The sequence below is a fragment of the Nerophis lumbriciformis genome, linkage group LG26 (genome assembly GCF_033978685.3).
Source record: "Nerophis lumbriciformis linkage group LG26, RoL_Nlum_v2.1, whole genome shotgun sequence".
Taxonomy (NCBI): Eukaryota; Metazoa; Chordata; class Actinopteri; order Syngnathiformes; family Syngnathidae; genus Nerophis; species Nerophis lumbriciformis.
In genome coordinates this window covers 27,936,687-27,955,000 of record NC_084573.2, presented here as the reverse complement: position 1 = coordinate 27,955,000, position 18,314 = coordinate 27,936,687, and the positions used below count along the sequence as shown (strand labels likewise).

Genomic DNA, 18,314 nt, shown 5'->3' with positions numbered 1-18,314 from the left:
GTTTTTTTAATTGCATTACAGAAAATAAATAGCTTTATCACAATATTCGAATTTTCTGAGACAGTCCTGTATAAGCCGCAGGGTGCAGAGCGTGGGGAAAAAAGTAGTACACACACATATTTGATGTGTCAATCTATTAGCTATTTTCCATCGTGGTGAACTGCGCCTTTAAGAAAGAAACAAATGGAAAGGCGAAGTAAGGCTCTCAGTGGAGGATATGACTGTAAAATGACTGCAGAAACATCTTATTTGTTGCTCTTTGGAGTCATCCCCTGAAATATGGATGAGGCCTTCCAGGTGAAAGTGATCTAATAGAGAGGCCGCGGGTGGAAGACAGACGGCGTATTTTTTTTCTCTTCCGCTTCTTGACGCTTTGTCCACCCGACGCACATCATGCTTTGTTACATCAGCCGGACCTATTAATATTTGCATGCATCCGTCCTCTGCACCGCCTGACCTCGCCCGGGACCTGGACTTGGTCGCCTGCCAGCCCCAGATCTCGTATTAATGCCTCCTCCGATTTGTAGTCACGTCAGGGTTCTGGCAAATTGAGCCTTGCGTTTATTCCTGTCCTCGTCCCTGGCATGTTTTTATGGAGCCGTCATGTAAAAAGGCACTTTTGAATGGACTCATTGTGCCGTTTATTTGGAGCTGTGCAGATGTTGTTTACGGCTGCATCAGGGCCGGGGTCTACGTAAAGGCTGGCGTACGTTCTCCGGAGGTTTTTATAAGCCAAAGAACGTGAAGGTTGCCGTTTCCAGTATGTTGATTCCAAGAGGTGCTACTGAGCCTCCTACTTTTCCGTCTGCATACCGACACTTGGCCTTGTGCAGTTTTATGCAGTAAGTCTCGTACTTCTGGCAGCGCTCCGAGGTGGTCTGCTGCCCAGAGAACACGCCTTTAAAATTGGCGCTCCTCCAGACGTTTTGCCCAAGCGAGACCACCTCCGGACCCCCAGATTTCCCGACCCCCAGCCATCATGTTCGGCCAACATATTGGATTCTTGTAATCCCAGATCTTTGAATTACACTGAACTAGGGCTGGGCGATATGGCCTTTTATTAATATCTCGATACTTTCAGGCCATGTCGCGATACACGATATATATCTCGATATTTTGCCTTAGCCTTGAATGAACACTTGATGCATATAATCACAGCAGTATGATGATTCTATGTGTCTACATTAAAACATTCTTCTTCATACTGCATTAATATATGCTACTTTTAAACTTTCATGCAGAGAGGGAAATCACAACTAAGTCAATTGACCAACACTGTATTTATTAAAGAGTTATTAAGCAGTGGCACAAACATTCATGTCCTTTCCAAAACAGAAAGTGCAAGATTGTCAGAGACATTTTAAAACAAGCTAGCGTATTTTTCGGAGTATAAGTCGCACCTGCCGAAAATGCATAATAAAGAGTATAAGTCGCATTTTTTGGGGAAATGTATTTGATAAAACCCAACACCAAGAATAGACATTTGAAAGGCAATTTTAAATAAATAAAGAATAGTGAATAAGTGTCTTCTTCTAATGGATTTATTGCAATTTTTGCAAGCTGGGTAACGTTTGCTGTGGTCTGGAACAACATGGCACACAAACTATCAGAAACGCGGCCAATATTACATACAGATAATGGGTCATGAGACATGTAAATGTAAATTAAATATACACCAAGGACATATGTGAAGGAAATTAAATGAGCACAACTATACGTACAAAAGTGGCATAATGATGCAATATATACCATATCATGGTAGGAGTCATTCAAATAACTATAACATATAGAACATGCTATACGTTTACCAAACAATCTGTTACTCCTAATCGCTGAATTCCACGAAATCTTATACGTCTAGTCTCGTACGTGAATGAGCTAAATAATAATATTTGATATTTTACGGTAATGTGTTAATAATTTCACACATAAGTCGCTCCTGAGTATAAGTCGCACCAAACGATGAAAAAAAACTGCGACTTATAGTCCGAAAAATACGGTATTAGTGCACTTTTGTGCATGATGTCACTAAGATGACATATCAAAACAACACTAAATTAAAGTGCACTTTTCGTACAGAACGCCACTACAATAGTTTAAAACAAATAAAGTGCACTTTTGTGCATGATGTCACACAAGATATTTCAATAAGTGTCAAATAAAAATGAGCTGCATAATAGGAAATCAAATAGTGTATGTCCTTCGCTATGTGGTAGGTTCCTGCGGACGTTATCTCCTTCTGATGTTGACTATTTGTTTCATTCGGTGTTGATGTGGAAATGGAAGACGCCAGGCTCAATTGGGTCGGTGCTGGTTGCTTCGGCATTTTGTTGGGTGTGGCACCGGCCGGAGATGTTGACATGCGGAGATTCAAGCACTCTTCATTCTATAACGCAGGGGTCGGCAACCCGCGACTTCGGAGCCGCATGCGGCTCTTTGATCACTCTGATGCGGCTCAGCAGCTTACTTGCCGACCCCCCCCCCCCCCGATTTTCCCGGGAGACTTCCGAATTTCAGTGCCTCTCGCAGAAAACTCCCGGGATTAATATTCTCCGATTTTCACACTTACAGTTATAATAAGGGCGTGCCATGATGGTACAGCATTTGGCACCCTCTACAATCTGTATTAACAGCGTGCCAGCCCAACCCCTTGTTATGCAGTCTGCATCTTCTGCTCACACACGTATGAGACAGCAAGGCATACTTGGTCAACAGCCACACAGGTTACACTGACGCTGACCATATAAAACAACTTTAACACTCTTACTAATAATGCGCCACACTTTGAACCAAAACCAAACAAGAATGACAAACACATTTCGGGAGAACATCTGCACCTTAACACAACATAAACACAACAGAACAAATACCCAGAATCCCATGCAGCCCTGACTCTTCCGGGCTACATTATACACCCCTGCTACCACCTTTTGTGTTCATTTACTATTAAATCATGTCCTTACCTGCAAGTCCTGTCCGGATTCGTCCATTTGCATCCGGGAAGAACAAACCCCGCATCACCATGCGACCCGGTCGTAACACTTTCTCTCCTATTACCACTCGCACCGCTCTGCTTGCACCACAGCTCATGTTACCCATGCCACTCACTACATCTCTGCTCCGTGAGGGTGTATGACGTTGCACGCGCGACAGTATGTGACGTATGTAAGAAGGTGCGCTTGTTTTATGTCTCTGTGAGAAGGAGAGACAAGAAAGAGTGGGAAGAGCCTGTAGTGTAATGCCCGCAGCTAAAAACAACTGCGTGAGAACGTATACTCGAATACTCACGATATAGTCATTTTCTACAGTGCACAGAGACAACCCCGCGATATATCGAGTATATTCGATATATCGCCCAGCCCTACACTGAAGTAAAAAAAGGGACTGAGTTCTTTTTCCTTTTAATATTGTAATTATTTAATTTAGGGATGGGTACTTTTTTGGCGTCCCAGTCCTACAGCCCTATTCATGAAAAATCCAACAGTGCCATTTTACGGTACGGGGGTCGCGCCCGGTCGCCGACTCTTCCCATTTCAAAGCTTACTGGTCACTCCAGCAGCACTGAGAGCGGACTCAGCCAAACTACCCCTAGGTCCCGTTTCAATAATCCCCTCAATTCCCCCCAAAAACGGATTAAATCGCTGTAATATAAAGACAATTTAACATACATCCATAAACGTGGATGCTGTGCAAAAGTACAATATATTTATCTATTTATTTATACCTGCACCTTATTGCTCTTTTATCCTGCACTACAACGCGCCAATGCAACTAAATTGTGTTCTTATCTGTACTGTAAAGTTCAAATTTGAATGACAATAAAAGGAAGTCTATGTCTAATTTCCAATGCCAGCAAACTGTGTAGAAATATGGGGAAATAATAAGTACACTTCATTCATTAACGGTGTTACAAAAAAGATCAGTTAGAATAATACATAATGTTGGATATAGAGAACACACAAATCCTTTATTTATTGAATCAAAGATACTGAAATTCTACGACATAGTGAATTTGCAAACAGCTAAAATTATACACAAAGCAAACTATAACCTGCTACCCAAAAATATACAACAATTCTTCTCAAAAAAAGAGGAGAAATATAATCTTAGAGAGAAATGTAATTTAAAACATTTGTATGCACGTACAACACTTAAGACCTTCAGTATATCAGTATGTGGAATTAAATTATGGAATGGATTAAGCAAAGCAATCAAACAATGTACTAATATGATCCACTTCAAGAAACTCTTCAAACTTAAAGTGTTTACAAAGTACAAAGAAGAAGAACCATGATAAACATTCTGAATTTATTTAACTCATCCATTCTTTCATTCTTTCACTCACAAAATAATCTTACTTATCTCAACATATGAAATCTAACTTACTTCACCAATTATTATTTATTTACTTATTTTATTGTGATTACTTATGGGGTATATTGTGAATAAATTGAGAACAGGAAGTGAACAAAAGTTTTAGCAACTGTTATGTAAAAGAAAAGGGGTAGGATTAAATAAGCTCTGCTTCTTCCTACTCCTTTTCGAACATGTTGAAAAGAGAAACTGGAGATTGTGATGTATCATGTTGTATGCTTGCATGTTCGAAATAAACTCAAACTCAAATGAAAATGATTCCAAAAATTAAACAAAGTGAGGCTCCAATTCTTCCTAAAAAATGTGCTAGGTTATATATTATACATTGACTTTGCTTTTGACGTGTGTCGATGAAAAGTACAACCAAAATGGACGATCAAGCAGCCGGTGCGTAATAAGTACAATACTTACAGTATTAACACTTTTTAGGGTGCAATAACAACAAGAAAAAAACCCACCATAAACTACACACTACTGCCAACTAACGTCTTTGACTTGCAACTTTAATTGCAACCTATTGTCATACTTGCAAATGATACTCAGAATTGTGAAAATAAAACAAAATGTAACAACTGGACAGCAGTTTTTAAATGTTGAGGGGGAAAAAAAAGGACATTTTATTCTGAAAAGCAATTAATATTTATTAACGCACACAAAAGTACCGAAAACGTGTACTTTTGAGGACCGACATCGATTCTTCAGTTCTTCATTGATATGCTCAGACATTTGTTAAAAAGAAATGTCAGTTTTTCCACTTGCATTTTATAAAATCCTACTGAATTCTCGTAAGAAAGTATGCAGTACCTCAACTTGCGAGCTCATTGGTTCCGTGACGGAGCTCCTAAGTCAAAACACTTTCCTATAAAATCAACGTCACTTCTTTAAACGAACTGAAATGCTTGACCCCCTTAAAATGGCACAATTTCAACACGTAACATGCCTTTTTAAAAGAAAAACTGTCATGTCTTTTGGATCTTGTTTTGTTTAGTTATGTTTGGTTTTTGGACTCTTTTTAGTTCCTGTTTTCACTCCCTTGCTTGTTACCATGTCAACCCATTAGTTGCACCTGTTTTCACGTTCGGACTCTCACACCTGTCATCAATCATGTCACTAGTATTTAAGCCAGTCTTTTTCTGTTGGTCGGCCTGGCGACATTAACTCTGTTGACTTCTGCTACCTCTGTCATTTTCATGCCATGCCACGTAAGTGTTTGTTTTTTCACGTCTCAGTAAGTGTTTTCGTTTTCATGTCCATAGCTTTTGCCCAAGTGCTAGTTTATTGTTTTGTTCATAGCCAAGTTTTGTCTCCGCCTTCTGCGCGCCTTTAGTGTGTACCTTTTGTTAGTGTTAAAATAAAATGATGTATTTACCTTCACGCCACGTCCGCTCCAATTCCTTTGCATTACGGGAAAACAAACCATCCCCGTCAAAGTCCTCGTCTTGACAAAAGCTAACTTTTAGATAACACATTTTGTATGGAAAACAACCCAATAGAACAACTACAACTTTATGAAGCATTGTAATAATAACGTACAGCTTTTACTTTGGAGAGTGGACTTCTATGGCATCTCTGTACAGCTGCTTCTCCGTCAAACACACCATCAGCAGCTTCTTCAGATTTTCATGGATAAATGTCTACCGTTTAGGTATGAACCTAACATTCTCGGCTGGCGTTGGACTCATTCTGCTTCAATATGGTGCAAAGTGGTTGATGATAATTGTTTTTAATCCAATAAATATCACCCGCTTCTTCTTCTTTTTCTTCTCAGCACTGTCCTTCACACTAAATGTTTTTCCCTCCCAAAGTTATGTCGATCTCTAGCTATAAGCTATTGCAAGCGAATAAGACCATATGTTTTAGGTGGATCTAACGGGGTTTACTGTGACATTGCGACACCCGCTAATGGCGTTGGATGTGTCTTATGATTAATGCAATAGCCCCTCCCACTGGTTATTAATTATAACCATCGCTTTGCATTCAAGAAATTCATAGAAAGTCTTGAAATAATTGAAAAAGTCAAAGCCCGGGACTCCGCTCGCTCGAGCATGTCCGATAGTTTATGCAAGTGCTCCCCCCTGCCAGTTATTAATGATAACCGCCGCCTTGCAGAACGGTAATTAACATTACAAATAATCCACAAAATCAAAGCCCAAGGTTACGCCCCATCGTGCATGTCATATAATTCATGTGATCTCTCCTCCTGCCAGTCATTTAAAAAAAAACAATAGAAATAAACAGAACAACTCGAAATCGGAGACTAAAGGTGTCGTACTTAGGGATGGGTATTCAATCCGGTACATTTTTTGGCACCGATTCACGTAAAATCCAACGGTACCTGGGTTCCGCACATAACAGCACTTTACACAAAAAAAACCCTTCAATGTAAGTAAAGTAAGGCTCCACTTTTACAAAAAAAAATGGGCTAGCTTGACGCTAATATACATTGGCTATTGACGTGCTACTGATTAGCATCAGCGATTGTACATGGCGATTTCAACACCTCCATATTTGTTGATGAAAACTACACCTAAGATGCATGTTGCAATCAAACAGCTGGTGCGTAATAAGTAAAGTTAAAGTACCAATGACACTCGGTGTGGTGAAATGTGTCCTCTGCATTTGACCCGTCCGTGAGGTGAGGGGAGCAGTGAGCAGCAGCGGTGGCCGCGCCCGGGAATCATGTTTGGTGATTTAACCCCCAATTCCAACCCTTGATGCTGAGTGCCAAGCAGGGAGGTAATGGGTCCCATTTTTATAGTCTTTGGTATGACTCGGCCGGGGTTTGAACTCACGACCTCCCGATCTCAGGGCGGACACTCTAACCACTAGGCCACTGAGTAGGATGCTTGATTACTTGAGAAATAATGTGTGAATGTTTAACATGTTCCAAATAAAAATAAATTTATTGGATGTTCATTACATTGATTATCTAAAAACAATATGATTGGTGTCAAGGCAGATCCAGAGCAGTGCTTTTATAACACAGGATTAGATTGCAACAAATATTATGGTATGTATTTGATTTATTTCATCCATCCATCCATTTTCTACCGCTTGTCCCTTTCAGGGTCGCGGAGGGGGGTGCTGTAGCCTAACTCAGCTGCATTCGGGCGGTAGGCGGGATACACCCTGGACAAGTCGCCACCTCGTCGCAGGGCCAACACAGATAGACAGACAACATATGTACAGCATACGTGCATACATCATGTATATTTGTGACTAATAGGGATGTGCGTATCGATCCTGTGGTATCGATATACCTCGGCCGGGGTTTGAACTCACAACCTACCGATCTCAGGGCGGACACTCTCACCACAAAGCCACTGAGTAGGTGCATAATAGAAATAAACAAAACAACTCGAAATCAGAGACTAAAGGTGTCGTACTTAGGGATGGGTATTTATTTTTTGGCACCGATTCACGTAAAATCCAACGGTACCTGGGTTCAATACAATAAATAAAATACGTACAATACAATACTTGCAGTATTAACACTTTTTAGGGCGCAACAAATGCATCTGACTTCTTAGATTTGCAACTTAATGTCATGCTTGCAAATGAGACTTAGAAATATAATAATAAAACAAGATATAACAACAGTTGTCATAATCAGCTCATTTTTAAATGATGCAATAAAAAATGAGATTTTATTATCAAAAAGAAACTGTGTTAAAAACACACAAAAGTATCGAAAATTGGTACCGGTATTGATTCCCAAGTACCAGGAATTGGTATTGTGTCGGTTCGAGTCGTAGTACAGCATGTTACTACAAACCAAACAACTCTGGATACATACGATACATTAGTGATGACTAAATGGTGCATTAGTGAGTGTGTGGCACACTCACTGGTTGTACTTATACCACATTGCTGTTCCATAATAGCGTCATTGGCTGGATTATTTTTCTGACGTTAACCCATCAAACAACGAGTAAAACGATTACGCGTCCGTTGTCTTGTTTTTTGCAGGGGAAGCCCATGATAAGGATGTCCAGGTTGTAGAGTTGCCTATAGTGGACAGCCTTCACCCTCGCCCGCCTTACCTGCCCCTGGCCATCCCCGAGGACCTGGCCCCGCGCCTGCACCGCCTCCACGGGGACCCCTCCGTGTGGTGGGTCTCCCAGTTCGTCAAGTACCTGGTGCGGCCCCAGGCTTGGCTGGAGAAGGAGATCCAGCAGACCACCGCCAAGCTTGGCTTCAAACACCCCATCATCGGGTAAGACCGCTCACCTGTCATTGTTTTCATCTATCCTCTGTCATAAAGTGTTTCATTACAAAGGCAAACAGGAGTCTGAGTCCTGAGCAAATATAGACATAGCCGGGGGTCCCTGGTGCAGCTTTGTTTGAAGTTAATATTAAGCTAATGCAATATTAAAATGAAAGGACATTAGGTTGATGAGGTTTTGTTTATTTCCCTCTTTTATTTTCTCACTAGTTTGCTAATACAACCTTCCGGGTTCCCACAATAAAATGACAAATAACTTCATAGGAAATGCTGCCGCAAACGTATGTAGGAGCCTATATATATAATATAAACTACACTATTTTCAATGTAGTGAACATATTAGTATATACTATATATATATATAATGAAGGCAACACATGATGTAAGTGTCCATATTAGCTATATTAACCTACTATCAAAATGACCATGTGTTGCAGGCTGACGCAAGTCTTTATTGACAGAAATATTGAAATGTAATATTTAATCTACATAATTTTACAACATTGGAAAACATTAGTAAAACGGAGGCTTCTCAGAGGGTGAGATAACTCCTGGAAATGACTGGCTTAGAATTACCAAAGGTATAGATGTGTGTGTCCAAGTTATGTGTGTGTGCCATGTTGTTCCAGACCACAGCAAACATTACCCAGCTTGCTATCCTAAATGCAGCCAATATTACATACAGATAATGTGACATGCAAATATAAATCAAATACACAGAGGATATACTAAGTAAAGGAAATTAAATTTGCGCAAATATAGCTACAATCAATCAATCAATCAATCAATCAATGTTTATTTATATAGCCCTAAATCACAAGTGTCTCAAAGGGCTGCACAAGCCACAACGACATCCTCGGTACAAAGCCCACATAAGGGCAAGGAAAAACTCACCCCAGTGGGACGTCGATGTGAATGACTATAAGAAACCTTGGAGAGGACCGCATATGTGGGTAACCCCCCCCCCCCCTGCTAGGGGAGACCGAATGCAATGGATATCGAGTGGGTCTGACATAATATTGTGAGAGTCCAGTCCATAGTGGATCCAACATAATAGTAAGAGTCCAGTCCATAGTGGGGCCAGCAGGACACCATCCCGAGTGGAGACGGGTCAGCAGCGCAGAGATGTTCCCAGCCAATGCACAGGCGAGCGGTCCACCCCTGGTCCCGACTCTGGACAGCCAGCACTTCATCCATGGCCAACGGACCTGTGCCCCCCCACCCCCCACCCCCTCCACAAGGAAGAGGGGAGCAGAGGAGAAAAGAAAAGAAACGGCAGATCAACTGGTCTAAAAGGGGGGTCTATTTAAAGGCTAGAGTATACAAATGAACAGGGCATGATGAAGCAATATGTACATACAGCTAGCCTAAATAGCATCGATTAGCTTGCAGTCATGCACTGACCAAATATGCCTGATTAGCACTCCACACACACAATAACATCAACAAAGCTCACCTTTGTGCATTCACGCACAGCATAAAACGTTTGGTGGACAAGGAAGGAGTGGCATACAACACGTCTTTCCGTGGCAGCGTCGGAGAAAGTTATAGATATTAAAAAAACTATGGTGAGTTCAAGGATTGCCAAAATTAGTAGGACAAAACGGCGCTCGCCAAATATTCTCATCAGGGAAGCATAAACACAAACATAATAAACAGTGGGCTTTCTAACAATTAGGAAGGTCTGTGTCATGTTTGTCCTCTTACAGAATCCATATTAAAACCAAAAATATATTTTTCCCCCCAGCTTTTAACATTATCATACATTTTTGAAACACCTCCAGGGAGCCACTAGGGCGGCGCCAAAGAGCCGCAAGTTGCCAACCCCCGCTCTAGTGGTACGCCAAAGAATCGCTTGATTAAAGCACAGTCTTTTGTTTTCCCATTGTCAAACACAGTGTCACTGTTCAAATACCTGAAATATACCTGTTAAATCAAACCTCTGCCTTGTTTTAATGAATACTTGGGCCTACTACGCTACTGTATTTTAATGTCTGAGGTGCTACTCAGTGAAAAAAGTTGGAGTACCACTAGTATATAAGGTTGTCACGATACCACTATTTCAGTCGTCGATACTGAACATATAGATTTGCACAGTTTTCAATAAGTATTCAGTATTATTACTAAGAGTTGAAAATTCACTTCTTTATGAAAAGTGCTGCAAAATGTCAAGTACTTAAGATCAGTGTGCTTCAACATCTTTTTCGCACAAGAATTTAAATATCAGTATCAGCTGCCAAGAGGTAACGTTCAAAAAAGAACAGCAGTGTTCTTAACCTCCGAGTACATCAACAGTAATAATACTGTGCTTATAAATATGGTTTTAAATATCAGCAATAGTCAACTATTTTTAACAAGCTGCGGTGTGGAGCCGAGGGATCGGGATCAAGTCTCTATTTTTCAATCAATCAATGTTTACTTATATAGCCCTAAATCACGAGTGTCTTGTTACTTTTGTGCATGTTAATAAATATTTCTTGTTTTTAATACTAAAATCTATTTTTATGGCGACATTTAAAAATGATGACTGCTATTCAAGTTAAAGTACCAATGATTGTCACACACACACTAGGTGTGGAAAAAATGTTCCTTTGCATTTGACCCATCCCCTCGATCACCCCCTGGGAGGTGAGGGGAGCAATGAGCAGCAGCAGTGCCGCGCCCGGGAATCATTTTTGGTGATTTAACCCCCAATTCCAACCCTTGATGCTGAGTGCCAAGCAGGGAGGTAATGGGTCCCATTTTTATAGTCTTTGGTATGACTCGTCCGGGGTTTGAACTCACAACCTACCGATCTCAGGGCGGACACTCTCAACCACTAGGCCACCGAGTAGGTACATCTTGTTTTGTTGTCACATTTCTGAGTCTCGAGTACAGTTGCAAGTCCACAACTATAGAGGGCAATAGTGTAGGGTGTGTTGGCTCGTCAGTGCAGTCTTTTGTTGTGCCCTAAAGAGTGTTCACACTGTAAGTATTGCACTTATTACGTACCAGCTGTTTGATTGGAAGGTGGAGGGCATTTGATTGGAAGGTGGAGGCCAAACCGGAAGCGCCAAATCCACATACTTGACAGCTCTTCCAAGAATAAGTAAATATATGAAAACACTGTCTCGTTTTTTTTTTTATAAGACCCATATTCGATACGGCTTAACGAGGAAAAAGTGTCGCACAGTATTTGATACTGACGATTAGTGAAGGGGAGCGACTCCTTTTGAATTCTGTCGATTCATGTAAAAATCAAAAGGGTGCCGTATCGCGATACCTCTGTTGTCCGTGACCTTACGTCCGGTTACAGACTAAACACCGGCTGTAGGAAACAACCGGTCAAGCAGCACTCAGCCAAACTCCCTTTAAGTAATGTTACAAAAAACATGAATGGTGGTAGAAACTGCTCAAACGCAAAGTAAGGCTCCACTCTTCCAAAAACAGCCATCTTGATGCTAATTTACATTGGCTTTGCATTAGCGATTTTGCATGGCGATTTCAACACCTTCAAATTTGAAAAATAAAAACGACAACTACGATGAATTTTACAATCAAACAGCTGGTGTGTCATAAGCCCACTCCTTACAGTACAAACACTGTGTAGGGCGCAACATATCATTGTTCAGCTTAATGGCAAAAGTTACTTCCGAGTTAGACGACATACCGTAGATAGCCTGTGCAGTGCTGCCATCTAGTGTCTTGGAAGTGAGACTCAACTGTAATAATAAAAGAAGGTATAAAACCCTGGACATCACAGTTATCATAATCAGCTCGTTTTTAAATGACCACATGAACACTTTACGACACAAAAACTCGAGGCTTGCAGCGGCGGGGGAGGGGGCGGGCTGTCTGGCCTGAAGCTGCAGCCTTCAGGTCGCTACTCCGTAGTCCATCGTTCCGTGGGGGGCTGAAGCGGTGAAGGTGTGAGTGCATAAATGTGTAGTAGTACTACTTGGGTGCGTGTTTTGTCCATAAGCCTGGAAGTCGCTCTGTTGCAAGGGAATTCAAGAACCTTAATTGGTGGAAACCAGCTAACTAAAGACTTTTGTTTAGTCTTGTAGTCGTCCCTCCATGTGGCGCAAGGTGCACAACTAAGGGGAAGTTAACGTTTTGCCTGCAATCCATTCTCTACATTCTGCACATCCTGCCTCATTGTTCCTCGCCACGGTGAACATTAAAAAAAGTAATTTTTAAATGTTACATTAAAATAATTTATTGTACTATCAAATATTTTTCAACACACAAAAGTACCGAAAATTGGTACTGTTAAGTACTGAGAATGCCTACTGACGATACTGAAAAAAGCAGGTATTGTGTTTTTTGTGTTGGTATCGACTTGGTATTGAAGTATCGATACTAGGGATGTCCGATAATGGCTTTTTGCCGATATCCGATATTCCGATATTGTACAACTCTTTAATTACCGATACCGATATCAACCGATATATATACAGTCGTGGAATTAACACATTATTATGTCTAATTTGGACAACCAGGTATGGTGAAGATAAGTACTTTTTTTTTTTAATTATAAAATAAAATAAGATAAATACATTAAAAACATTTTCTTGAATAAAAAAGAAAGTAAAACAATATAAAAACAGTTACATAAAAACTAGTAATTAATGAAAATTAGTCAAATTAACTGTTAAAGGTTAGATTGGCCCTAGTGTGTGGATGTGAGTGTGAATGTTGTCTGTCTATCTGTGTTGGCCCTGCGATGAGGTGGCGACTTGTCTAGGGTGTACCCCGCCTTCCGCCCGATTGTAGCTGAGATAGGCTCCAGCGCCCCCCGCGACCCCAAAGGGAATAAGCGGTAGAAAATGGATGGAGGTTAGTACTATTAGTGGACCAGCAGCACGCACAATCATGTGTGCTTACGGACTGTATCCCTTGCAGACTGTATTGATATATATTGATATATAATTTAGGAACCAGAAATATTAATAACAAAAAGAAACAACCCTTTTGTGTGAATGAGTGTGAATGGGGGAGGGTTTTTTTGGGGTTGGTACACTAATTGTAAGTGTATCTTGTGTTTTTTATGTTGATTTAATAAAAAAAATAAAAAATAAAATACGATACCGATTATAAAAAAAAAAACGATGCCAATAATTTCCGATATTACATTTTAACGCATTTATCGGCCGATAATATCGGCAGGCCAATATTATCGGACATCTCTAATCGATACTAATAGTATATTTATGCTGTGTTTTCCCGATTATTGTTTTAGTTACATTTCCATCAACTTTTATGATTTATATGAACATTGTATAAATTTAACATCTTCAAAAGCCCTCCACCCAGCTTTATATGAACATTGTATAAATTTAACATCTTCAAAGGCCCTCCACAAGACAATGCCAAGCCACATTCAGCACGTGTTACAACAGCGTGGCTTCGTAAAAATAAGAGTGCGGGTACTTTCCTGGCCCGCGTGCAGTCCAGACCTGTCTCCCATCGAAAATGTGTGGCGCATTATGAAGCGTAAAATACGACAGCGGAGACCCCGGATGTTGAACGACTGAAGCTCTACGTAAAACAAGAATGGGAAAGAATTCCACTTTCAAAGCTTCAACAATTAGTTTCCTCAGTTCCCAATCGTTTATTGAGTGTTGTTAAAAGAAAAGGTGATGTAACACAGTGGTGAACATGCCCTTTCCCAACTACTTTGGCACGTGTTGCAGCCATGAAATTCTAAGTTAATTATTATTTGCAAAAAATAAATAAAGTTTATGAGTTTGAACATCAAATATCTCGTCTTTGTAGTGCATTCAATTGAATATGGGTTGAAAAGGATTTACGCACACTTGTAATGACTTCCTGCACCCCCAAAACACTTCATACACTCTTAAACTGACTTTTAACATACAACTTGTGTACTCAAATCTCAATATACTCGATGGAACTTAGAAATCCACGATGTACTGAGAGTGCAGTAACTGCACCGTGAAGAATACAATTTACTGCCATTGCACTTAAAAAGAACAATAAATTGAGTTTTCAGTACAACCCGTCCAAGAACAGATATATACGATCTATAGTTCCAGGGGAAGGCAGAACAGGACTAGTGATGGGGCGCCACCTAGTAGCGCCACGTAAAGCGGTAGGAAGAAAGGGTACACATGGGGAGAGGAGTAGGAGAAAAAGTTTGAAGCCAGAAAAGAACAATAAGCACATATGAATACTTTATGACACAAAAACTTGAGGCTTGCAACGGCGGGGGAGGAAGCTGCAGGGGGTTGAAGCGGCGAAGGTGTTGGTGTATATGTGTATATAAGTGTAGTAGTACTACTTGGGTGCGTGTTTTGTCCATAAGCCTGGAAGTCGCTCTGTTGTAGTGTTGTCCCGATACCAATATTTTGGTACCGGTACCAAAATGTAATTTGATACTTTTCGGTACTTTTCGATACTTTTCTACATCAGTGGGACCACAAAAAATTGCATTATTGGCTTTATTTTAACAAAAAATCTTAGGGTACATTAAACATATGTTTCTTATTGCAAGTTTGTCCTTAAATAAAATAGTGAGCATACAAGACAACTTGTCTTTTATTAGTAAGTAAAGAAACAAAGGCTCCTAATTAGTCTGCTGACATATGCAGTAACATATTGTGTCATTTATCATTCTATTATTTTGTCAACATTATTAAGGACAAGTGGTAGAAAATGAAATAATAATCTACTTGTTCATTTACTGTTAATATCTGCTTACTTTCTCTTTTAACATGTTCTATCTACACTTCTGTTAAAATGTAATAATCACTTATTCTTCTGTTGTTTGGATACTTTACATTAGTTTTGGATGATACCACAAATTTGGGTTATCAATCCGATACCAAGTGGTTACAGGATCATACATTGGTCATATTCAAAGTCCTCATGTGTCCAGGGACATATTTACTGAGTTTATAAACATAATATACATTTTTTTTAAAACGAAAGAAGATTTTATGATGCTAAAAAATATCGATGTAATCATAGTAGTGTTGACTAGATACGCTATTGTACTTGGTGTCATTACAGTGGATGTTAGGTGTAGATCCACCAATGGCGTTTGTTTACATTTTGTAGCGTCCCGGAAGAGTTGGTGCTGCAGGGAATTCTGGGAATTTGTTCTGTAGTGTTTATGTTGCGTTGCAAATATTCTCCCAAATATGTTTGTCGTTGTTGTTTAGTTCGGTTTCACTATATGGCACATGTTTATGACAGTGTTGGCGTTGTTCAAACGGCCACCGTTAGTGTGACATGTATGGCTGTTGACTAAGTATGCCCTTCATTCACATGTGTGTAGTGTGTTTAAAGTAAAGATGATCATCTTAATGGTTAATGGTTGGGTGCAGTGAAATCTTGACTTGACAGTGGTAATTATGGACCAGTTTTAACACATTCAATGTAATGAGTCCGGGGTGCTAGGGTGTGTGGTGAAGCACGTATAGCAAGCACTCGTCCTACAGCAGGGGTGTCCAAAGTGCGGCCCGCAGCTCAATTTTTATTGGCCTGCGACACATTCTATAGACCAGTGTTTTTCAACCACTGTGCCGCGCCACACTAGTGTGCCGTGAGACACAGTCTGGTGTGCCGTGGGAGGTGATCTAATTTCACGTATTTGGGTTAAAAATATTTTTTTTGCAAACCAGTAATTATAGTCTGCAAATGATGTGTTGTTGATTGTCGGTGCTGTCTAGAGCTCGGCAGAGTAACCGTGTAATACTCTTCCATACCAGTAGGTGGCAGCCGGTAGCTAATTGCTTTGTAGATGTCGGAAACAGCGGGAGGCAGCGTACAGTTAAAAAGGTGTCTAATGCTTAAGACCAAAAATAAACAAAAGGTGAGTGCCCCTAAGAAAAGGCATTGAAGCTTAGGAAAGGCTATGCAGAATGAAAGTAAAATTGAACTGGCTACAAAGTAAACAAAAACAGAATGCTGGATGACAGCAAAGACTTACTGTGGAGCAAAGACTTACTGTGGAGCAAAGACGGCGTCCACAACGTACATCCGCACATGACATGACAGTCAACAATGTCCCCACAAAGAAGGATTAAAAACAACTGAAATATTCTCGATTGCTAAAACATAGTATATGCGGGAAATATTGCTCAAAGGAAGACATGAAACTGCTACAGGAAAATACCAAAAAAAAGAGGAAAAAGCCACCAAAATAGGAGCGCAAGACAAGAACTAAAACACTACACACAGGAAAACAGCAAAAAATGGCGTGATGTGACAGTACACCTACTTTGAGACAAGAGCTATATTGATACATAGTTGGTTATGGTTTAAAGTCATATCCAACAACGACTTTTTACTGTCAACTGAGTTTCGTTTTTTAATGATTTCTGCTGGTGGTGTGCCTCCGGATATTTTCAACGCAAAAAATGTGCCTTGGCTCAAAAAAGGTTGAAAAACACTGCTATAGACAAACTAAACAGGTCCCAAATTAGAACAAAAAACTCAATCGATCAAAAAACTACGAAACATTCAACGGGACCAAATCCCCCAAAAATGGGACCTGAAAACCAAAAGCATCTTACTGTATGAGGTCTTTGATGATTTCCGTGTGTCCTGTCATGATGAAAAAGTGTACAAATTTCTTGAGACATATCTTTCTGAGTGTACTAAAGCCCTCAAAAGCATTTCAGTTGACAGTATAACAGCAATAATAGTAAATACAAGCTTACTTTAGAGCACAGTTAACATAAATACAAATAAAATCATTATTAGAATAATCAGGAATGGTTTTATTGCTTTGTTATCTATAACAAAGCTAAGATGTAGAAGTATTTTTCAAATGTTAGCATATGTTCACCTACATTGTTTTGGTTTGAGTATTTTTCTTATTAAGTTAAAGTAAAAGTTAAAGTACCAATGATTGTCACACACACACTAGGTGTGGTGAAATTTGTCCTCTGCATTTGACCCATCCCCTTGTTCACCCCCTGGGAGGTGAGGGGAACAGTGAGCAGCAGCGGTGCCGCGCCCGGGAATCATTTTTGGTGATTTAACCCCCAATTCCAACCCTTGATGCTGAGTGCCAAGCAGGGAGGTAATGGGTCCCATTTTTATAGTCTTTGGTATGACTCGGCCGGGGTTTGAACTCACAACCTACCGATCTCTTATACCAGTGGTTCTTAACCTTGTTGGAGGTACCGAACCCCACCAGTTTCATATGCGCATTCACCGAACCCTTCTTTAGTGAAAAATATATATATACTGTATATTTTTTTTCCTAATTCAAGACAAAGTTATATGTTTTTGGTAACACTTTAGTATGGGGAACATATTCTAAGTAACAAAGACTTATTTTGTTAGGGTTTGGGTTAGGGTTATAATAAGGCCATGCCGAATAAGGCATTAATAAGAACTTAATAATGACTAGTTAAGAGCCAATATGTTACTAATTTGCATGTTAATAAGCAACTAATTAATGGTGAATATGTTCCCCATACTAAAGTGTTACCATGTTTTATTACTGGTGCACAAAATGAACCGTGCATGAACATCACCTTGTTCAAAGAACAAAACCAACACAGTGCATAAACTCACAACAAATTACACACCTGCAACAGTCAGCTGTTGCCGTATCCGTAATACGCCGATAGGTAGAAGCTTTTATTTACACGATGAGTCGGGTGTGTTTTGACCTCCGTCGAACCCCTGAGGCCGACTCACCGAACCCAGGTTAAGAACCACTGTCTTATACAAAATGTATAAAAGTGGCCCTGGC

The 18,314-nt window shown here is 40.1% G+C and overlaps 1 protein-coding gene across 1 annotated transcript in view; it reads left to right on the top strand.

Annotated features, from left to right (window-relative positions):
- Positions 1–18,314, top strand: part of fut8b (fucosyltransferase 8b (alpha (1,6) fucosyltransferase)) — a 392,883-nt gene that overhangs the window by 335,690 nt on the left and 38,879 nt on the right. Inside the window, exon 7 of the mRNA XM_061987060.2 lies at positions 8,344–8,590. Coding sequence (XP_061843044.1) covers positions 8,344–8,590 — 247 coding nt within the window. The remainder of the gene's footprint in view (positions 1–8,343; positions 8,591–18,314) is intronic.